The sequence below is a fragment of the Coregonus lavaretus genome, assembly GCF_964263955.1.
Source record: "Coregonus lavaretus genome assembly, chromosome: 17".
In the NCBI taxonomy this organism is placed as follows: Eukaryota; Metazoa; Chordata; class Actinopteri; order Salmoniformes; family Salmonidae; genus Coregonus; species Coregonus lavaretus.
The window spans coordinates 10,577,149-10,600,009 of record NC_140004.1 but is presented as its reverse complement, the minus strand read 5'-3'; the positions used below and the strand labels follow the sequence as shown (position 1 = coordinate 10,600,009).

Genomic DNA, 22,861 nt, shown 5'->3' with positions numbered 1-22,861 from the left:
ATTTCTATCATATGTTGTGCACAAATGTGTTTACGTCCCTCTTAGTGAGCATTTCTCCTTTGCCAAGATAATCCATCCACCTGACAGGTGTGGCATATCAAAAAGCTGATTGAACAACATGATAATTACACAGGTGCACCTTGTACTGGAGACAATAAAAAGCCACTAAAATGTGCAGTTTTGTCACACAACACAATACCACAGATTTCTAAAGTTTTGAGGGAGCGTGCAATTGGCATGCTGACTGCAGGAATGTCCACCAGAGCTGTTGCCAGAGAATAGAATGTTCATTTCTCTACCATAAGCCGCCTCTAATTGTTTTAGAGAACCTCCACATCCGGCTTCTTCACCTGCGGGATCATCTGAGGGGGTGCTGAGGAGTTTTTGTCTGTAATAAAGCCCTTTTGTGGGGAAAAACTCATTCTGACTGGCTGGGCCTGGCTCCCCAGTGGGTGGGCCTATGCCCTCCCAGGCCCACCCATGCCCAGTTGTGAAATCCATAGATTAGGTCCTACTGAATTTATTTTATTGACTGATTTCTGTAAATGAACTTGAGCTCAGTAAAATCTTAGAAATTGTTGTATGTTGCGTTTATATTTCTGTTCAGTTAGATACACTTATGGGTATAATAAGCAGGTCAAGCTGTCTTATTATCCACTTGGGGTGCTACTGGGTTACTTTCTGGCGGTATTCAGACTGATGTATTACAGTAGCCTATCTGATTTAGACGGCATGTGATTATAGCCAATTAATTGAATTAGGAAAAACTCCACTACAAAGAGTTTAGCAGTTTCACATACAATATAAAAGTCCTCCTGTGGGACTGACGTTAAGAGTAGTCACTGTACCGTTAGTCCCCACACAAACTCTTTTAATAGAGCGTCCCTTGTTTAGGTGGGCGGTGAGTTGGATGCGTGAACATGGAAAGCAGAGGACTGAGGTATGCTGCTGTAGCAGTTTGTAAATTTAACTGGGCACACTGCCTGGAGAGCTGAAGAATAACTGGACTAGGCAACATGCGAAATCAGATCATCAATTTCTTCAAAATAGTTGAAGAAAGAAGTAACTAGGGTACTAAAGTCGGGAGGAAGTCGATCCAAATGTTTTGTCCACCAACTTTTGAGAACTTTTCCTATCGTTAAGAATGAAAAACTGCACTGCACAAAAGGTCCATTGATTAAAGGACAAGGTAAGCATGAACACGTTTTACCCCATTAAGGGGATCATATTTTCATCAGGGAGTATTTTGTGTTAAACAACGTATTTATTATTTTTAGAACTATATTTGAAGAACACGTTATGAAGATATCTACCCTATTGTGCCCATTCTATGTGTGCAATTTCCAGGCTTCCCGTTCTGAAGTTTTTGTGTCTTTTAAAATCGGTTTTGTACACCAGCTTCATACAGCTGAATATACAATATTTTTGGTTATGGAAAATATATTTCACAGTGGTTTAGATGGTACAATGATTCTCTACACAATGACTGTTTGTTTTGTCACATAAACTGAATTTAGGCGAACTATTAGAATTTCTGCAAACAGGAAATGGCAGAGCGATTTCTGCATAGTGCATCTTTAATAGCTTTTTATTGGAACTTATCTATTCAAAGATGCACTATGCAGAAATCGCTCTGCCATTTCCTAGTTGCTAAAACTATAATAGTTTGCCTAATTTCATTCATTGTGTAGAGAATCATTGTACCATCTAAACCGCTTTTAAATGTATTTTCCATAACCAAAAATATTGTATATTCAGCTGTTTGAAGCTGGTGTACAAAACCGAAAGTAAAAGACACAAAAACGAAACTTCAGAATGGGAAGCATAGAAATAGCACACATAGAACATATCTACCGCTTCTTAGACTTGCGTTCAACGGGAATGAAAGATCTACAACTCACATTTCTATGTGAATTTGGTCAGGTTGCCCGAAAAGTTACAAATTGTAGCTTTAAGACATTGAGGTTATGGACATCTCCTCTGCTGTCAGGCATGCATCCACATGACTGTGAAACCTATTGTAGAGTTGGGGGCTGTGGTTGAAACAACAGTGGAACATATTTTCTCTAACTCCCATTTTCCCACAACCCTATTTGCACCCGGACATTCCCCAGTGGTCCGGATCATATCCACTAAGTCCATGAGGAGGATTAAGGAAGTCACGCGTGTCTCTAAGGGGATAGTTATCCTCAGTCTGACCCAGCTGACATGTCATCACAAATCATTCACCAGTTCATTACTACTACCAATAGGTTGGAGGTGTGTGTGAATGTGTGGAGACTGATGAAGGGAGGACAGCTCATAGTAATGGCTGGAATGGAATTAATGGGATGGTATCAATTATATATTTGACACAGTTCCATTGCATAATGAGCTGGTCCTCTGATTTAAAGGCCCAGTGCAGTCAAAAACTAGATTTTCCTGTGTTTTATATATATTTCCACACTATGAGGTTGGAATAATAATGTAAGAGCTGTTTGAAAAGACCGCCTGAAGTTTCAGCCTGTTTTCGTGGGGAGTCATAGCCTCCCATGATGACATCACCATGCAGTAAATTAGTTAATAGACCAATAAGAAAGAGTTCCAAACTTCTCTGCCAATAACAGCACATTCTCAGTTTTCCCATCCCCACTCAGACCACTCCCAGATAGTCCTAGCGTAATTCTTGCTTGAAGAAGCTGCTAAGAAGCCATTTTTGTTTCTTTTAGACCATTTTAATTGAAAACAATCACCTTAAGGTACTTAATTGTTACCCAGAAATGATTTGATATTGAGATAAAAACGGCTGCATTGGACCTTTAAATTGAAGCCATCTTCCACTGGTGTGAACACACAATATTATTAGCTCCTGGTTCTGGACTCATTCTTTGCTTGAACTCAACAGAATAGTCTCAAACACGCCTGGTGGATGACTCATTCATTTGACACCCCTCTGTTTGGAGAGTTTATCAAAGGAAGCCTCTTCATCCTTTCATCTTTTCACCCTCCACAGTAAAGTCCATTGGTGTGGAGAAGCCTGATAATCCTATGTGTTGGAGTTGACTGGAGGCACTCCTCTGTTTTCCCTGACTGGACCCCAGTCTCTCTATTTGTGTTGCTCCTCTTGGAAGAAGTTTTCATGTCAACCCCATGTGCTGTCAGAGAGAGTGAGAACATTCAACAGCCAAGGACATGCTACAGTTTATGATGTTTGTTTGTTTATACCAAGGATGTACTGTATAACTCACTGTTAAAGGACTGCCTAGACAAGGTGACTACATTCTGGGGAACCCAGAATGATGACATAGCATTGCTGTCCCTGTGTGTGTGTGTGTGTGTGTGTGTGTGTGTGTGTGTGTGTGTGTGTGTGTGTGTGTGTGTGTGTGTGTGTGTGTGTGTGTGTCCGTGTGTGTGTGTGTGCACATGCACACATAAAAACATATATATATTTAACCTTTATCTCATCCTCCCAGTTCTTCAACACATCCCAGTTCTATGCTTGTGTATACAGATGTAGGCTGTTAATTTGAGCCAGTTTGCTGCAGCAGGAAAATAATCCTGCAGCAATGGAAATGGAAATTGAATTAATGCAGGAAATGTGAATTATTATGTGGATTATAATTAATGGACATTTTTGTAGAGGTTGATACATTTTTCTTAAGGGAAAATCAAGTTGAACATTTCAAAGTGGAAATTACAAACTTCAGAAGCCTTTTTAAACCTCAAATACACTACAAGTTTTACATTTCCTGCATTGCAGGAAAGTTCTCCTGCAACAGTGTGATCAAATGAAGACCCCACACCTGTAGAGTGTGAGGTTTTGAGCAGAAGATGACTCCGCTATCTCCCCTCTTCAGTGTGTTGTTGTTAAGTTGTCCTGTACAGTCCAACAACACATTGGCAGGCCCTGTGGCAGTGACATGTTTGAGTTTGGGGTCATATTTATACTGAACATTCCCCTTGAAGAAGTAGATTATTTAAGTTGGGAATAGAAAATATAATTGAGTATGTGGAGTGTGATGATATTCAAAATCAGGCATAACTCAAGTTCTATCGTATGCATTTATGGACTGAGGGTTACGATAAGGACTTATAAATGTATCCGATTTTTTGGGATGCAATTTCTATACAATAGCTACCTTTCATATACAACGGCTGCATCCAGGGGTGTATGTATGCCTGGCCACTGTTGGGTAGTAGCTTGGGGAGAGCCCTCCTCCAACCTTCTCTGCTACTCATCATACCTGAAGATATGAAAAATGTATGCACTCACTAAATGTAAGTCGCTCTGGATAAGAGCGTCTGCTAAATGACTAAAATGTAAATGTAAATGTAAAAACAAATTCTTATTTACAATGAAGGCCTACCAAAAGGCAAAAGGCCTCCTGCGAGGATCGGGGCTGGGATAAAAAATTGATAAAATATAGGACAAAACACACATCACGACAAGAGAGACACCACAACACTACATAAAGAGAGACCTAAGACAACAACATAGCATGGCAGCAACACCTGACAACACAGCATGGTAGCAACACAACATGGCAGCATCACAACATGGTAGCAGCACAAAACATGGTACAAACATTATTGGGCACAGACAACAGCACAAAGGAGCGGGACTCTAACCAGGAAGCGTATAAGCAATCCCGCTATGCCCTCTGACGAACCATCAAACAGGCAAAGCGTCAATACAGGACTAAGATCAAATCGTACTACACCAGCTCCGATGCTTGTCGTATGTGGCAGTGCTTGCAAACTATTACAGACTACAAAGGGAAGCACAGCCGCAAGCTGTCCAGTGACACGAGCCTACCAGACAAGCTAAATGACTTCTATGCTCGCTTCGAGGCAAGTAACACTGAAACATGCATGAGAGCATCAGCTGTTCCGGATGACTGTGATCAAGCTCTCTGTAGCCGATGTGAGTAAGACCTTTAAACAGGTCAACATTCACAAGGCCGCAGGGCCAGACTGATTACCAGGACGTGTACTCCGAGCATCCGCTGACCAACTGGCAAGTGTCTTCACTGACATTTTCAACCTCTCCCTGTGTGAGTCTGTAATACCAACATGTTTCAAGCAGACCACCATAGTCCCTGTGCTCAAGAACACTAAGGTAACCTGCCTAAATGACTACTGACCGATAGCACTCACGTCTGTAGCCATGAAGTGCTTTGAAAGGCTGGTCATGGCTCACATCAACACCATTCTCCCAGAAACCCTAGACCCACTCCAATTTGCATACCGCCCCAACACATCCACAGATGATGCAATCTCTATTGCGCTCCACACTGCCCTTTCACACCTGGACAAAAGGAACACCTATGTGAGAATGCTATTCATTGACTACAGCTCAGCGTTCAACACCATAGTGCCCTCAAAGCTCATCACTAAGCTAAGGACCCTGGGACTAAAGACCTCCCTCTGCAATTAGATCCTGGACTTCCTGACGGGCCGCCCCCAGGTGGTAAGGGTAGGTAACAACACATCTGCCACGCTGATCCTCAACACGGGGGCCCCTCAGGGGTGCGTGCTCAGTCCCCTCCTGTACTCCCTGTTCACTCATGACTGCAGGGCCAGGCAGGACTCCAACACCATCATTAAGTTTGCAGATGACACAGTGGTAGGCCTGATCACCGACAACGACGAGACAGCCTATAGGGAGGTCAGAGACCTGGCCGTGTGGTGCCAGGACAACAACCTCTCCCTCAACGTGATCAAGACAAAGGAGATGATTGTGGACTACAGGAAAAAGAAGAGGACAGAGCACGCACTCATTCTCATCGACGGAGCTGTAGTGGAGCAGGTTGAGAGCTTCAAGTACCTTGGTGTCCAAAACACCAACAAACTAACATAGCACACCAAGACAGTCGTGAAGAGGGCACGACAAAACCTATTCCCCCTAAGGAGACTGAAAAGATTTGGCATGGGTCCTCAGATCTTCAAAAGGTTCTACAGCTGCACCATCGAGAGCATCCTGACTGGTTGCATCACTGCCTGGTATGGCAACTGCTCGGCCTCCGACCGCAAGGCACTACAGAGGGTAATGCATACGGCCCATTACATCACTGGGGCCAAGCTTCCTGCCATCCAGGACCTCTATACAAGGCAGTGTCAGAGGAAGGCCCTAAAAATTGTTAAAGACTCCAGCCACCCATAGACTGTTCTCTCTGCTACTGCATGGCAAGCGGTACCGGAGCGCCAAGTCTAGGTACAAGAGGCTTCTAAACAGCTTCTGCCCCCAAGCCACAAGACTCCTGAACATCTAATCAAATGGTTACCCAGACTATTTGCATTGCCCCCCCTGCTGCTACTCTCCGTTTATTATCTATTCATAGTCACTTTAATAACTCTACCAACATGTACATATTACCTCAATTACCTCGACTAACCGGTGCCCCCGCACATTGACTCGGTACCGGTACCCCTTGTATATAGCCTCGATATTATTATTATTACTGCTGCTCTTTAATTATTTGTAACTTTTATTTCGTATTATTTTATATAGTATTTTTTTGTGTGATTTTTTGGGGGTATTCTTTCTTAAAATTGCATTGTTGGTTAACGACTTGTAAGTAAACATTTCACCTGTTGTATTCGGCGCATGTGACAAATACAATTTGATTTGATTTGAAGGCAGAGACAACAATACATGTGTCCATGAGTTTTTAATTCAGTTAAGAACAAAGTCTTATTTACAATGACGGCCTACACCGGCCAAACCCGGGCGACGCTGGGTCAATTGTGCGCCGCCCTATGGGACTCCCAATCACGGCCGGTTGTGATACAGCCTGGAAATGTCCAGTTTGAGTGTTTTTTGCAAAAGAGGAGCGACCCATGGATGTGTGTGTTTTGGGGACCTTTAACAGAATGTGACTGGCAGAACGGGTGTTGTATGTGGAGGATGAGGGCTGCAGTAGGTATGTCAGAAAGGGGGGAGTGAGGCCTAAGAGGGTTTTATAAATAAGCTTCAACCAGTGGGTCTTGCGACGGGTATACAGAGATGACCAGTTTACAGAGGAGGATAGAGTGCAGTGATGTGTCCTATAAGGAGCATTGGTGTCATGTCTCCTCCCGTTGCTCCCCTCCAGCGCTCTGATTCGCCGGTCTACTGAGCCACCGGTCTGAGCGCACTACCTCGGCAACACAAGAATGGAAACCCAACGCACCCTAATCACCTCCAGTGCACCTGTACCTCATCATCTCATCACCACCACTATATAACCCTGGACTGTTCAGTCATTGTTGTGTGTAATTGTTAGCGTCGTGTCGTTTACTCACTCTTTGTTATTCTCTTTCTCATTGTTAAGTAAACCTTTACCTTGTTGATTCCTGGTACTGCGTCCTGCCTCTTCGTATCCTCAGTACTCGTCACAGAATTACACACCTCTCACGAAAATGGATGCAGCAGGTAATCCTCCTGGAGTTTCCCAGCGCCTCGACCAGCACCAGCAGCAGCTTGTCCAGTTGAACGCCACCATGCAGGAAGTGCTCCAAACTCTGCATAATCTACCCAGTGCTCCGGTTCCACCTCAGGGTGCGGCGAGTGCACCCAGTCCACCTGTTCCCGTGCTATCACCAACTTCTGAGGGACCCCTCGCCCTACCGGAGCGCTATGACGGTAAAACTACTAAATGTAGCGGCTTCCTACTAAAGGTTTCACTTTATCTGGCGCGTCAGCCTGGGGTATATCCATCTGACCAAGCCAGGATAGTGCTGGTGATTTCGCTACTTAAAGGAAAGGCGCTGGATTGGGCCATGGCAGTCTGGGAAGGAGGTGAGGCCACGGCGCTTCCCTACTCCACTTTCTTCGCTCGGTTCAGGGCGGTGTTTGATCATCCCACGGAGGGAAAGGATGGGGGTGAGCATCTCCTCCATCTACAACAGGGAGAGGGGCCCGCGTCCGAGTACGCTCTGAGCTTTCGCACGGTGGCGGCGTCTACCGGCTGGAATGAGCGCTCTCTGCACACGGCATTCAGGAGAGGCTTACGGAACTCGCATGTCGAGACGACGAGATAGACCTTGATACCCTCATCGCCACGTCCATCCGTCTTGACGACATGTTGAGAGACAGACGGCGTTCCCCACACCTCCCGGAGCCTCGACGCTCACCCCATCTGAGCTATGGAAGCCGCGCTACCTCCGAGTCCTCACCCATGGAGGTGGGCAGCACCCCCTACACCACCACGGACCACAGATCCCCTGGCGGCTCCCAATCTAGGCGGTATGATTCCCGTTGCCGCTCCGTGAGTGTTACTTCATCTCCTATCACAAAACCATTGTTTTTAGTTCCCATAACGGTGAATGGTTATTCCTTCTCTTCCATTTCCACTGCAATGATAGATTCCAGATCAGCGGGGAACCTTATAGATAGGGAGCTGGTCTCTGAATGGGGGTTGCCCACCGTGCCACTGCCTTCTCTGCTACACGTCACCTCACTGGACAATAAACCACTTGGATCAGGCACCATTACGCACGTCACTCTCCCCATCACCATCACCATTCCCACACTACCAGAGCACCACGCGGAGCTGTCATTCCACATTGTCACGTCACCCCTTCTCCCGGATCGTCTTGGGATTGCCCTGGGTCAGACTACACAACCCCACCATCAATTGGATCACCAAGAGGATTACAGCCTGGTCCACCTCATGCCGGAAGACCTGCCTGTCGTTGGTTTGTTGTTCCACGTCAGTGGAGAGTCCAGAGTCCGTCCTCCAGCACAACATTCCACGTGAGTACGCAGATCTCTCCGATGTCTTCTCTTCATCAAAGGCTATGTGTCTCCCTCCTCACAGGCCCTGGGACTGCGCCATTGACCTGCTGGAGGGACAACACCCCCCGAAGAGTCGCATTTACTCCCTTTCCATGGCGGAGACTGAGGCCATGGAGAAGTATGTGGCGGAGATCCTGAAACAGGGGTTCATCAGATGCTCTACCTCTCCTGCCTCCGCCAGCTTCTTCTTCGTGGCCAAAAAAGACGGAGGACTGAGGCCGTGCATTGACTACAGGGGGCTGAACGCAGTCACCACCAAGTACCGGTACCCCCTCTCTCTGGTTTCGTCGGCCATTTAGCAGCTACGAGGGCTCCGGTACTTTACCAAGTTGGACCTGAGGAGTGCCTACAACCTGATCCGAATCCGGGAAGGAGATGAGTGGAAGACGGCATTCAGCACTACCTCAGGCCACTATGAATACTGCGTCATGCCCTACGGCCTCGCCAACGCACCTTCTGTGTTCCAGTCCTTCGTAAATGACGTGTTCCGAGACATGCTGAGTAGACAGGTGATGGTGTACATCGCCGATATCCTGATCTACTCGGATACGTTCAAGGAGCAAGTCAGGGACGTCAGAGCTGTCCTACTCCGCCTCCGGGAACACAGCCTGTTGGTGAAGGGGGAGAAATGTGAATTCCACCAACATGCCATGTCCTTCCTGGGATACAGGATCAGTCCTCAGGGGGTGTTCATGGAAAGAGAGAAGACGGACGCCGTCAGGTCATGGCCAGTCCCCACAACCATCAAGGGCCTACAGAGCTTCTTGGGCTTCGCCAATTTCTACCGCCGTTTCATCAGATCCTTCAGCTCCATAGCCGCCCCGCTCACCTCTCTCCTTAAGGGTGGGCCTCAGAAGCTGGCCTGGAACCCTGAGGCTGACGCTGCCTTCAAGAGGCTGAAGGAGAGGTTCACCACAGCGCCCATCCTAAAACACCCAGATCCATCTTGTCCTTTCATCCTGGAGGTGGACGCATCTGAGGAGAGCGTGGGTGCGGTCCTCTCCCAGTGGTAAGGTAAGCCAGAGAAAATGAATCCCTGTGCCTTTTTCTCTAAAAAGCTTTCCCCCGTAGAGAGGAACTATGGAGTTGGAGACAGGGAGCTGTTGGCGGTGGTCCTCGCTCTGGAGGATTCTTACTGACCACCGGAATTTGGAGCACATACAGGCAGCGAAACGGATGAACTCTCGTCAACCCTGGTGGGCCCAATTTCTCACTCACTTTCAGTTAATTCTGTCCTACCGCCCAGGATTCCAGAATGTGAAATCCGACGCACTCTTCAGGATGCACCATCCCGGAGAAAGGAAGCATCTGGGGGGTCCTATCCTGCCCCTGTCTCTCATCGTTGCACCTGTAGTTTGGGATGTGGACGAAGACATCCGCCTGGCGGCTCAGGAGGACCCAGCGCCTGCCAACATCCCTCCGGGGCGCATGTATGTACCCACCAGTGTCCTTGACTGCCTGCTGATCTGGGCGCACACCACCCTTATGGCAGGGCACTCCGGTATTACATGCACTCTTCATTCTGTATCACAAAAATACTGGTGGCCACCTTGGCTACTGACGTCTCTCGCTATGTCAACTCCTGTTCCGTATGTGCCCAAACGAAGAGACCTCGGAACGCCCCGGCAGGCAAACTAGTTCCTCTCCCAGTGTCTCAGCGACCTTGGTCACACCTGTCCATAGACTTTGTCACGACCTCCGTTTTTTGCCACTAACCGGTCTTCCTTCTGCTCTCCAGGTCGCTAAAGGTCCTGTTCCAACAGGTCTTCCAGCACTATGGACTTCCGGAGGACATCGTCTCGGACCGTGGCCCCAAATTCACCTCCCGAGTGTGGAAGGCTTTCCTGGAGAAGATCGGGGCCACCAGCCTAACATCCGGATATAGGCCTCAGTCAAATGGGCAGGTGGAGCGCATGAACCAAGAGCTGGGGAGGTTTCTTCATTGCCACTGTCTTCATGCCTCCCCCAGGGGACGCCCCCTCCGCCCCTGGACATTGACGGGAGTCCAGCGTATGCTGTGAGGGACCTGCTGGACTCCAGGTTCCGTGGGGGATGGATCCGTTACCTGGTGGACTGGGAGGGGTATGGCCCTGAGGAGAGGACGTTTGGGACGTTCTGGACCCCAACCTAATTCGGGACTTCCACCATCGCCGCCCTGACCGGCCCGCTCCTCGTCCTCGGGGTTGTCCTCATGGCTGGTGACGTCCTGCGGCGGTAGCCGCGCGTCTGGGGGAGGGGTTACTGTCACGTCTCCTCCCGTTGCTCCCCTCCGGCGCTCTGATTCGCCGGTCTACTGAGCCACCAGTCTGAGCGCACCACCTCGGCAACACAGGAATGGAAACCCAATGCACCCTAATCACCTCCAGCGCACCTGCACCTCATCATCTCATCTCCACCACTATATAGCCCTGGACTGTTCAGTCATTGTTGTGTGTAATTGTTAGCGTTGTGTTGTTTACTCGCTCTTTGTTATTCTCTTTCTCATTGTTAAGTAAACCTTTACCTTTTTTATTCCTGCATCTGCGTACTGCCTCTTCGTATCCTCAGTACTCGTCACAATTGGTGGCAAATCTGATGGCCGAATGGTAAAGAACATCTAGCCACTCGAGAGCACCCTTACCTGCCGATCTATAAACTACATCTCCGTAATCTAGCATGGGTAGGATGGTCATCTGAATCAGGGTTAGTTTGACAGCTGGGGTGAAAGAGGAGCGATTACGATAGAGGAAACCAAGTCTAGATTTAACCTTAGCCTGCAGCTTTGATATGTGCTGAGCGACGGTACCGTCTAGCCATACAGTGTACCGTCTAGCCATACACCCAAGTACTTGTATGAGGTGACTACCTCAAGCTCTAAACCCTCAGAGGTAGTAATCAAACCGGTGGGGAGAGGGGCATTCTTCTTGCCAAACCACATGACCTTTGTTTTGGAGGTGTTCAGAACAAGGTTAAGGGCAGAGAAAGCTTGTTGGACACTAAGAAAGCTTTGTTGTAGAGTGTTTAATACAAAATCTGGGGAAGGGCCAGCTGAGTATAAGACTGTATCATCTGCATGTAAATGGATGAGAGAGCTTCCTACTGCCTGAGCTTTGTTGTTGATGTAAATTGAGAAGAGCGTGGGGCCTAGGATCAAGCCTTGGGTTACTCCATTGGTGACAGGCAGTGGCTGAGACAGCAGATGTTCTGACTTTATACACTGCACTCTTTGAGAGAGAAGTTAGCAAACCAGGCCAAAGACCCCTCAGAGACACCAATACTCCTCAAGAATGGAATGGTCTACCGTATCAAAAGCTTTGGCCAAGTCAATAAAAATAGCAGCACAACATTGCTTAGAATCAAGGCCAATCTTGACATCATTTAGGACCTTTAAAGTTGCAGTGACAAATCCATAACCTGAGTGGAAACCAGATTGTTTACCAGAGAGAATACTTTAGACATCAAGAAAGCCAGTCAGTTGATTATTGACAAGTTTTTCCAACACACGTTTATCTCTGTGAAACAAAAAGGTGTTGCTGGATTTGTCATAGTAAAGGCCTGACACAGAAGACACGCCCAGTGGAAACATCTAGGAGCAACAATGGCTCAGCCGCAAAGTGGTAGGCCACACAAGCTCACAGAACGGGACTGCCATGTGCTGAAGCGCGCAGCACTTAAAAATTGTCTGTCCTCGGTTGCAACACTTACTACCGAGTTCCAAACTGCCTCTGGAAGCAACGTCAGCACAATAACTGTTCGTCTGGAGCTTTATGAAATGGGTTTCCATGGCCGAGCAGCCGCACACAAGCCTAAGATCACCATGTGCAATGCCAAGCGTTGTGTAAAGCTCACCGCCATTGGACTCTGGAGCAGTGGAAACGCATTCTCTGGAGTGATGAATCACGCTTCACCATCTGGTGGATGCCAGGAGAACTTTACCTGCCCGAATGCATAGTACCAACTGTAAACTTTGGTGGAGGAGGAATAATGGTCTGGAGCTGTTTTTCATTGTTCGGACTAGGCCCCTTAGTTCCAATGAAGGGAAATCTTAACGCTACAGCATACAGTACAATGACATTCTAGATTATTCTGTGCTTCCAACTTTGTGGCAACAGTTTTGGGTAGGCCCTTTCCTGTTTCAGCATGACATTGCCTCTGTGCACAAAGCGAGGTCCATACAGAAATGGTTTGTCGAGATTGGTGTGGAAGAACTTGACTGGCCTGCACAGAGCCCTGACTTCAACCCCATCGAACACGTTTGGGATAAATTAGAAAGCCGACTGCGAGCCAGGCCTAATCGCCCAACATCAATGCCCGACCTCACTAATGCTCTTGTGGCTGAATGGAAGCAAGTCGCCGCAGCAATGTTCCAACACCTCATGGAAACCCTTCCCAGAAGAGTGGAGGCTGTTATAGCAGCAAACTCCATATGAATGCCCATGATTTTGGAATGAGACGGTCGACGAGCATGTGTCCACATACTTTTGGTCATGTAGTGTATGTTTAGTAACCAGAAGATCAACCAGAGCACACATTTTGCCATAGTGATAAATTGAGTTTCCCATGGAATGACTGTGGACTAACCTCTACTTACTGTGACACCCTTCTCTTTCATCAGTTTATCAAGCTCTCCTGCCAGGCAACCAGTCTGTATTAATGCTGTAATTAAATGCCTTTTATTTTCTTTCACAGGACCCCCACATGCTCCAGCGTCACTTCCAGTTTCCCCTGAAGAAGAATTCAGCACCTCAGCGTGATATAAGGGATGAATGAGGTACGGAGGGATTAAGTGCCCATCTGAATAGAACCCAGGACCCCAAGAGAACACACATGGGAATTGCCCTTTACCATCGCAAGAGTCATAGGTCTTTACTAGCTTTCTGTTTCTGTCATCCCCTTGTCACCCTGAGTAGAAAATGCACCATTAGCAATGTAGCCAATCAGAATTTGTCAGGTGGTGGTTGCATGTTTCCCCGCCGTGGCCATTAGGGAAATGTTTTTAAATATTTTGCAACACAATTTTTTTTTTTCTTATTGAACCAGGTAGTTCCGCTCTGTTTTAGTCAGTTTAGCATCTGCATAAAAAAAGGAGAGAAATATGACATAACATTACTATAATGTATTAATGGGTTACTTACAATGCCTTCAGAAAGTATTCACACCCCTTTACTTTTTCCAAATGTTGTTGTATAACAAAGTGGGATTAAAATGGATTTCATTGTCATTTTTGGTCAACGATCTACTCTGTAATGTCAAAGTGGAAGAAAGATTCAAACGTATTAAAAATGTATGAAAAATAAAACACTAATATATCATTTATTAGATAAGTATTCACCCCACCTTGAGACAATACATGTTAGAAACACCATTGGCAGCGATTACAGCTGTGAGTCTTTTTGGGTAAGTCTCTAAGAGATTTGCACACCTGGATTGTACAATATTTGCCCATGATTCTTTTTTAAATTCTTCAAGCTCTGTCAAGTTGGTTGTTGATCATTGCTAAAAAGCCATGGTCAAGTCTTGCCATAGACTAGGCCACTCAGAAACATTCAATGTTGTCTTGGTAAGCAACTCCAGTGAAGATTTGGCTTGAAATTCACTACTTGATTGAGGGACCTTACAGATACAGTGCCTTCCGAAAGTATTCACACTTCTTGACATTTTCCACATTTTGTTGTGTTACAGGCTTACTTTAAAATGGTTTAAATAGAGATTTTTTGTCACCAGTCACACACAATAACCCATAATGTAAAAGTGGACATTATTTCTAATTAATAAAAAATGAAAAGCTGAAATGTCTTGAGTAAATAAGTATTCAGCCCCTTTGTTTTGGCAAGCCTAAATAAGTTCAGGAGTAAAACTTTGCTTAACAAGTCACTAATAGTGTATAACATGATTTTTGAATGACTACCTAATCTCTGTACCCAACCCTCAGTCGAGCAGTGAATGTCAAACACAGATTCAACCACAAAGACCAAGGAGGTTTTCAAATGCCTCGCAAAGAAGGGCACTTATTGGAAGATGGATACAAATGTAAAAAAGCAGACATTGAATATCACTTTGTGCATGGTGATTAAATACACTTTGCATGGTGTATCAATACACCCAGTCACTACAAAGATACAGGCGTCCTTTCTAACTCAGTTGCTGGAGAGGAAGAAAACCGTTCAGGGATTTCACCATGAGGTCGGTGGTGACTTTAAAACAGCTATAGGGTTTAATTGTCACGATCGTTGAACGGAATGGACCAAGGCGCAGCGTGATGAGCGAACATACTTTATTATCAAAAGTGATAACACGAACAAAACAATAAACGATAACGTGACGTCCTAAGTTAAACACAACCAACACGGAACAAACCAAAAGGAACAAGATCCCACAACACCTGTGGGAACACAGCCTGTCTAAATATGGCTCCCAATCAGAGACAACCAGCAACAGCTGACACTCGTTGCCTCTGATTGGGAACCACTCTGGCCAACATAGAAATACAATACTAGACTGTGAACATAGAACAAAAACACATAGAATCTACACACCCTGGCTCAACATATAGAGTCCCCAGAGCCAGGGTGTGACAGTACCCCCCCCCTAAAGGCGCGGACTGCGACCGCGCCTCAACATAAACCAAACAGGGGAGGGCTGGGTGGGCATTCCTCCTCGGAGGCGGTTCCGGCTCCGGGCTTGCCCACCACCCTCCAATAATCCCCCCGTAGCGCCCCTGGTCCGGTCTGGCCCCGCTGGCTGGAGCTGGACTGGACATCGTAGGAGCGGATTGCTTAAGCTCCGGTGTGGAGCAGCTGACCGGTACCTGACCAGGCACCGGTGACCCAGGCACGGGTTGTGCCGGATTGACGACGCGCACCCCTGGCTTGGTGCGTGGAGCAGGAACGGGCCGGACCGGGCTGACGATGCGCACCCCTGGCTTGGTGCGTGGAGCAGCAACGGGCCGGACCGGGCTGACGATGCGCACCCCTGGCTTGGTGCGTGGAGCCGGAACGGGCCGTACCGGGCTGACGATGCGCACCCCTAGCTTGGTGCGTGGAGCAGGAACGGGCCGGACCGGGCTGACGATGCGCACCCCTGGCTTGGTGCGTGGAGCAGCAACGGGCCGGACCGGGCTGACGATGCGCACCCCTGGCTTGGTGCGTGGAGAAGGAACGGGCCGGACCTGGCTGACGATGCGCACCCCTGGCTTGGTGCGTGGAGCAGGAACGGGCCGGACCGGGCTGACGATGCGCACCCCTGGCTTGGTGCGTGGAGCAGCAACGGGCCGGACCGGGCTGACGATGCGCACCCCTGGCTTGGTGCGTGGAGCCGGAACAGGCCGGGCCGGGCTGGCGACGCACACTGTAGGCTTTGTGCGAGTGGCAGGAACAGGCCAGGCCGGGCTGGCGACGCGCACCGTAGGCTTGGTGCGAGTGGCAGGAACAGGCCGGGCCGGGCTGGCGACGCACACCGTAGGCTTGGTGCGAGTGGCAGGAACAGGCCGGGCTGGCTGCATGCCCACCTTCGCACGACATGTGCGGGGTGCTTGCACAGGACGTACCGGACTATGCCGGACCACTCGTGGCACAGTACGCAGCTCCGCATACCCCGGAACCTGCCCAGTCTCATGCTGCCATGCCTGAGTACGGGGAGTTGACTCTGCTCTCCATCCAGGCTCCGCCAACCTGCCTTCTGGCCCCCCAAACCCGGTGGCCTCCTCTCCTAATCTCCCAATACAACCTGTGGCAGCCTCCTGCTGCCCCGTCGCCCATGCCGTGTGCCCCCCCCTAAACATTTATTGGGGGTGCCTCTCGCCTGTCCGACCACGGCCCGGTTGACGCCGCTTCTCCTCTCCTGCCTGGGTCTCCCCCTTCATAGCCTTCCGGTACCGGACGGCCTCCTCCTCTGTAATCTGCCCCCAACCGAGGAGGACATCCACTAGAGTTACCTCCTGCGTGTGTTCCTGGGCACGCTGCTTGGTCCTGGTATGGTGGGATCTTCTGTCACGATCGTTGAACGGAATGGACCAAGGCGCAGCGTGATGAGCGAACATACTTTATTATCAAAAGTGATAACACGAACAAAACAATAAACGATAACGTGACGTCCTAAGTTAAACACAACCAACACGGAACAAACCAAAAGGAACAAGATCCCACAACACCTGTGGGAACACAGCCTGTCTAAATATGGCTCCCAATCAGAGACAACCAGCAACAGCTGACACTCGTTGCCTCTGATTGGGAACCACTCTGGCCAACATAGAAATACAATACTAGACTGTGAACATAGAACAAAAACACATAGAATCTACACACCCTGGCTCAACATATAGAGTCCCCAGAGCCAGGGTGTGACATTAATGGCTGTGATAGGAGAAAACTGAGGAAAGACTTAATACAAAGACTTAATTTTGGGGCAAATCTAATACAACACATTACTGAATACCACTCTCCATATTTTCAAGCATAGTGGTGGCTGCATGTTATGGGTATGCTTGTTATCATTAAGGACTGGGGAGTTTTTCAGGATAAAAAAGAAACGAAATGGCGCTAAGCACAGGAAAAATCCTAGAGGAAAACCTGGTTCAGTCTGCTTTCTGCCTGACACTGGGAGATGAATTCACCTTTCAGCAGAACAATAACCTAAAACACAAGGCCAAATCTACACTTGAGTTGCTTACCAAGAAGACAGTGAATGTTCCTGAGTGGTCAAGTTACAGTTTTGACTTAAATCTCCTTGAATATCTATGGCAAGACCTGAAAATGGTTGTCTAGCAATGATCAACAACCAATACGACAGAGCTTGAAGAATTTTGAAAAGAATAGTGGGCAAATGTTGCACAGTCCAGCTGTGGAAAGCTCGTATAGACTTACCCAGAAAGACTCACAGCTGTAATCATTGCCAAATGTGATTCTAACATGTATTGACTCAGGGGTTTGAATACTTATGTAATCCAGATGTTTTATAGTTCATTCCATTTTGACATTACAGATTATTGTGGGTAGATTGTTGAATAAAATAAAGGATAATTTAATCCCATTTAATCCCACTTTGTAACACAACAAAATGTGGAAAAAGTCAAGGGATGTGAATACATTCTGAAGGCACTGTAATTGTATGTGTGGGGTATAGAGATGGGGTAGTCATTCAAAAACATGTTAAACACTATTATTGAACACAGAATGAGTCAATGCAAATTATTATGTGATTTGTTAAGCACATTTTGACTCAAGACATTTCAGCTTTTAATTTTTTATTAATTTCGAAAATGTTCTACAAACGAAATTCCACTTTGACAGTATGGGGTATTGTAGATCAGTGACAGAATCTCAATTTAATCCATTTTAAATTCAGGCTGTAACACAACAAAATGTGGAAAAAGTAAAGGGGTGTGGATACTTTCTGAAGGTACTGTAAGTTACTGTTGTTCATGTATAAGTCTATAATGGTATAACAGATCATTATTCAAAAACATAGGTTCTTGTATTACACAATGTAGAGTTGCAATGTAGAGTTTTGCCAAAGATTTTGATGATGGGAGAAAACGGTCATTTGAAAAAATATATATATAATAATAATAATATGCCATTTAGCAGACGCTTTTATCCAAAGCGACTTACAGTCATGCGTGCATACATTTTTGTGTTTGGGTGGTCCCGGGGATCGAACCCACTACCTTGGCGTTACAAGCGCCGTGCTCTACCAGCTGAGCTACAGAGGACCACAATAACAAATTAAGTTGCTCTTCATGGGAAATACTCAGTCATGGGAAAAGTGTATTTGAAGTCGTCCTATGTTGTGTCCTCTGTCTGGTCAGTAAGCTGGTTGGAAATTCAGAGTCATCCCACCCTGTTCTCCTACCCCAAATGGAAAATTCGGGCACCACTTCCATGCACTGGCCTTGGGCCAGTAACGGTCAGGCAATGCAGTGCTCAATATTTACAGATGACTTTCCCAGGCTGCCAGAGGCTGCAAATGGCTGACTGGGGGACATCCTGTGCCATCAACGCGGCCCACAAGATGAGCAGGATGCCAGAGCTCTACCCACACACATCTGGGCTGCAGTGCACTACATTTGACCAGGGCCCATAGGGTATTACCCCCGTAGTGCACTATATAGTAAATAGGGTGCCATTTCAGGCATAGCCCTGGCTACTTCATGATCAGGGTTACATACTGGAGAATCACGTTAAAACGTTTGGGGTCACTTAGACATTTCCTTGTTTTCCATGAAAACACACATGAAATGAGTTTGAACAGGAAATATAGCAAAATGCATAGGAAATGTAGTCATTGACAAGGTTAGAAATAACGATTTTTAATAGAAATAATAATTGTGTCCTTCAAACTTTGCTTTCGTCAAAGAATCCTCCATTTGCAGCAATTACAGCCTTGCAGACCTTTGGCATTCTAGTTGTCGATTGAGGTAATCTGAAGAGATTTCACCCCATGCTTCCTGAAGCACCTCCCACAAGTTGGATTGGCTTGATGGGCACTTCTTACGTACCATACAGTCAAGCTGCTCCCACAACAGCTGAATAGGGTTGAGATCCGGTGACTGTGCTGGCCACTCCATTATAGACAGAATACCAGCTGACTGCTTCTTCCCTAAATAGTTATTGCATAGTTTGGAGCTGTGCTTTGGGTCATTGTCCTGTTGTAGGAGGAAATTGGCTCCAATCAAGCTCCGTCCACAGGGTATGGCATGGCGTTGCAAAATGGAGTGATAACCTTCCCTCTTCAAGATCCCTTTTACCCTGTACAAATCTCCCACTTTACCACCACCAAAGCACCCCCAGACCATCACATTGTCTCCACCATGCTTGACAGATGGCATCAAGCACTCTTCCAGCATCTTTTCATTTGGTCTGCGTCTCACAAATGTTCTTCTTTGTGATCCGAACACCTCAAACTTCGATTAGTCTGTCCATAACACTTTTTTCCAATCTTCCTCTGTCCAGTGTCTGTGTTCTTTTTCCCATCTTAATCTTTATTTTTATTGGCCAGTCTGAGATATGGCTTTTTCTTTGCAACTCTGCCTAGAAGGTCAGAATCCCGGAGTCGCCTCTTCACTGTTGACGTTGAGACTGGTGTTTTGCAGGTACTATTTAATGAAGCTGCCAGTTGAGGACCTGTGAGGCGTCTGTTTCTCAAACTAGACACGCCAATGTATTTGTCCTCTTGCTCAGTTGTGCACCGGGGCCTCCCACTCCTCTTTCTATTCTGGTTAGAGTCAGTTTGCGCTGTTCTGTGAAGGGAGCAGTACACAGCATTGTACGAGATCTTCAGTTTCTTGGCAATTTCTCGCATGGAATAGCCTTCATTTCTCAGAACAAGAATAGACTGACGAGTTTCAGAAGAAAGTTATTTGTTTCTGGCCATTTTGATTCTGTAATCGAACCCACAATTGCTGATGCTCCAGATAATCAACTAGTCTCAAGAAGGCCAGTTTTATTGCTTCTTTAATTAGCACAACAGTAAGCACTAACATAATTGCAAAAGGGTTTTCTAATGATCAATTGACCTTTTAAAATGATAAACTTGAATTAGCAAGGACTGATGGTTGCTGATAATGGGCCACTTTACACCAATGTAGATATTCTATAAAAAATCAGCAGTTTCCAGCTACAATAGACATTTACAACATTAACAATGTCTACACTGTATTTCTGATCAATTTGATGTTATTTTAATGGACAAAGAAATTGATTTTCTTTCGAAAACAAGGACATTTCTAAGTGACCCCAAACCTTTGAACGGTAGTGTACATTTTCTCAGTTTCTTGAAATACACTGTCCAATCAGTCAAAGGCTAATTTTATTAATGTGACTGTTTGTCGTACAATCAGTGATAGTTGTTCAGTGTCCTGTTCATTAAGTACCAGATGGAAGAAAACAGACTGAAACAGGAACCTTTTTATTGGTTTTCTGTGGCAAAAATAGTTTCTGCTTGTGTGCCCAAATGAACACGACTTATGTCATTCACGGTTGAGTGAGACCAAATGCAAGGTTTATGATTAGACTGCTAAGTTTCTCTCCCATGCCTTTGACCTATGACCTAGGTGGAGTTATAACCTGTGTATTTTGCTACGGTGTTTTTTAGGACCGCTCCCCTGCCGCTCTACTGAGAAGGTGTCACATCGGCGTGACAGAGACGGACACGCCTCCCTCGGCTGGGACCAAGGCTGCCCTGTCCTCGGGCTCATGGGATGGAGGAGGAAGTAGGGAGGGACAGCCTGCGGAGGGTCAGCCTGATGCCGATGGTACCTGCCCTGATCTGTCGGCACTGGCCAACCTGTTTGAGAGTGAGGAGGGCTCCCAGTCACCTCAGGACCCGGCTCCGGACGTAGACCGGCCAGGCCAGCTGCAGCCAGGAGACAGCCGACAGAACCTCCGCATGAAGTTCCACGGTGCCTTTAAGAAGGGCATCTCTAACCCCATGGACCTGCTGGAGTCGACCATCTACGAGTCACCCGTGGCGCCCGGCCCCAAGAAAGCCCCCATGGACTCTCTCTTTGACTATGGCACCTATAGGCACACCAACAACAAGAAGCCACGCAGGAAGAAGCTCCCACGAGGGTGAGGAGGGCCCTCGGTTTTGAAGTAGATACGTGACTCATTTGTTATGGTGGCTTTCATGGGTCCATGAGCACATGCAGAGGCATAGATTGTTAAACAACATGTAGAGTTAGAAGCAGCATAGTAGATCACTTCTGGGGTGTAGATGTGACCAACTGGGTTCGAACCCGGTTTCTCCTGCATGCCACAAGACTGTGTTAGCCCCCTGAACTTAAAGCCTAGGCATCGGCTTTGGGATTAAACGCAAGTCTTCAGGTGTCAGGCAAGGTTGTTTATCACACAAGTGTGATTCACCTAACTATCTCTGTTACACAGACCACACCATAGGGTTTGTACAGAGAACCAAAGGTTGTTAGTCAGTCATGTTTGACACCTCACCATATGATATAAAGGACACTTTCCCGTAAGAGATGGTCTGGGTTACAGATACACAAAAACTGCTTCTATGATTGTGGCAATATTTTTCTACCTTATAAGTGATTTCCCCTAAAAATGTTGATCAAATTGGCTTGGTTTCTGAGCTGAGAGTTTCTGAGTTGAGAGTATCAATATTCTATTTTACAATACATTGCAGTTTTCTTTATTAATCAAAGGCTTGGCTTGGAAAAAATGGCTCATTGCAAAAAAAAATAAACTCTTCAACCGGCAAAAAAAAAAGAAACTCTTCAACTGCCACTGTTTAGTCACATAGGTGTGTCCCTCCCATGTGGAAGTTCATAAACAGAAGGGCTAGTCAGAGGGACATTCAGTCATCTAACAGAGAGTGTGTTGTTGTTTCCTTCCTCACAGCCATTGAGGTAATATTTAGGCTGGAGCTTGTTCCTGGCTACATGTTTCACAGTGAGGTCTATTTATTGAGTAGCTCACTAGTAGAACTTGGACAGCAGTTCACTTTATATGGTTTATCTTTCTACCTTTTTTCTAGGCTACAACTACCGGTAACACTTTACTTAGTCCACAGGTATAATTATGATGCAGTTATATTGCATTGTTAGACTTATCATAAGCACATATGACCCCCTTATAATGTATTTGTATCATCGCATTATGATCCTGACAAAATACCAGCCATTTTGAGTCTGTTGAACATTTGCTAGAGAGACATAACATATAAGCCTCATAATAAGATATTTAAAAGGCTCATACATGCTTATAACAAGTAATACAGCATTACATTACTGTTGGCTTTAAATAAAGTGTTGGCCCAACTACCATTCTTGACCCCCACTGTTTAGTCCCACCACCTGTAGGCCTACTGATGCCAGAAATCACCATTTCAAAATCATCCAATAATCAGCCGCCATCTTTCATTTCGGATAAGTAATGTAACACTAAGGGATTTCTGTGTCCCTACTAATGATGTATATAAACACTTATAGTATGTGTTATACACTGAGTGTATAAAACATTAGGAACACCTTCCTAATATTGAGTTGCTCCCCCTTTTACCGTCAGAACAGCTTAAAATTAATCGGAGCATGGACTCTACAGTACAAAGTGTTAAAAGCGTTCCACAGGGATGCTGGCCCATGTTGACAGTTGTGTCAAGTTGGCTGGA

At 46.5% G+C, this 22,861-nt stretch overlaps 1 protein-coding gene across 1 annotated transcript in view; it reads left to right on the top strand.

The window, feature by feature from the left end:
• Positions 1-997: 997 nt before the first annotated feature.
• LOC311144791 (transient receptor potential cation channel subfamily V member 4-like) overlaps positions 998-22,861 on the top strand; it is a 34,262-nt gene continuing 12,398 nt past the window's right edge. The window contains exons 1-3 of the mRNA XM_084180920.1: positions 998-1,189; positions 13,427-13,508; positions 20,828-21,303. Of these exons, the coding sequence (XP_084037046.1) occupies positions 13,500-13,508; positions 20,828-21,303 (485 nt within the window). The 5' untranslated portion in view covers positions 998-1,189; positions 13,427-13,499. The remainder of the gene's footprint in view (positions 1,190-13,426; positions 13,509-20,827; positions 21,304-22,861) is intronic.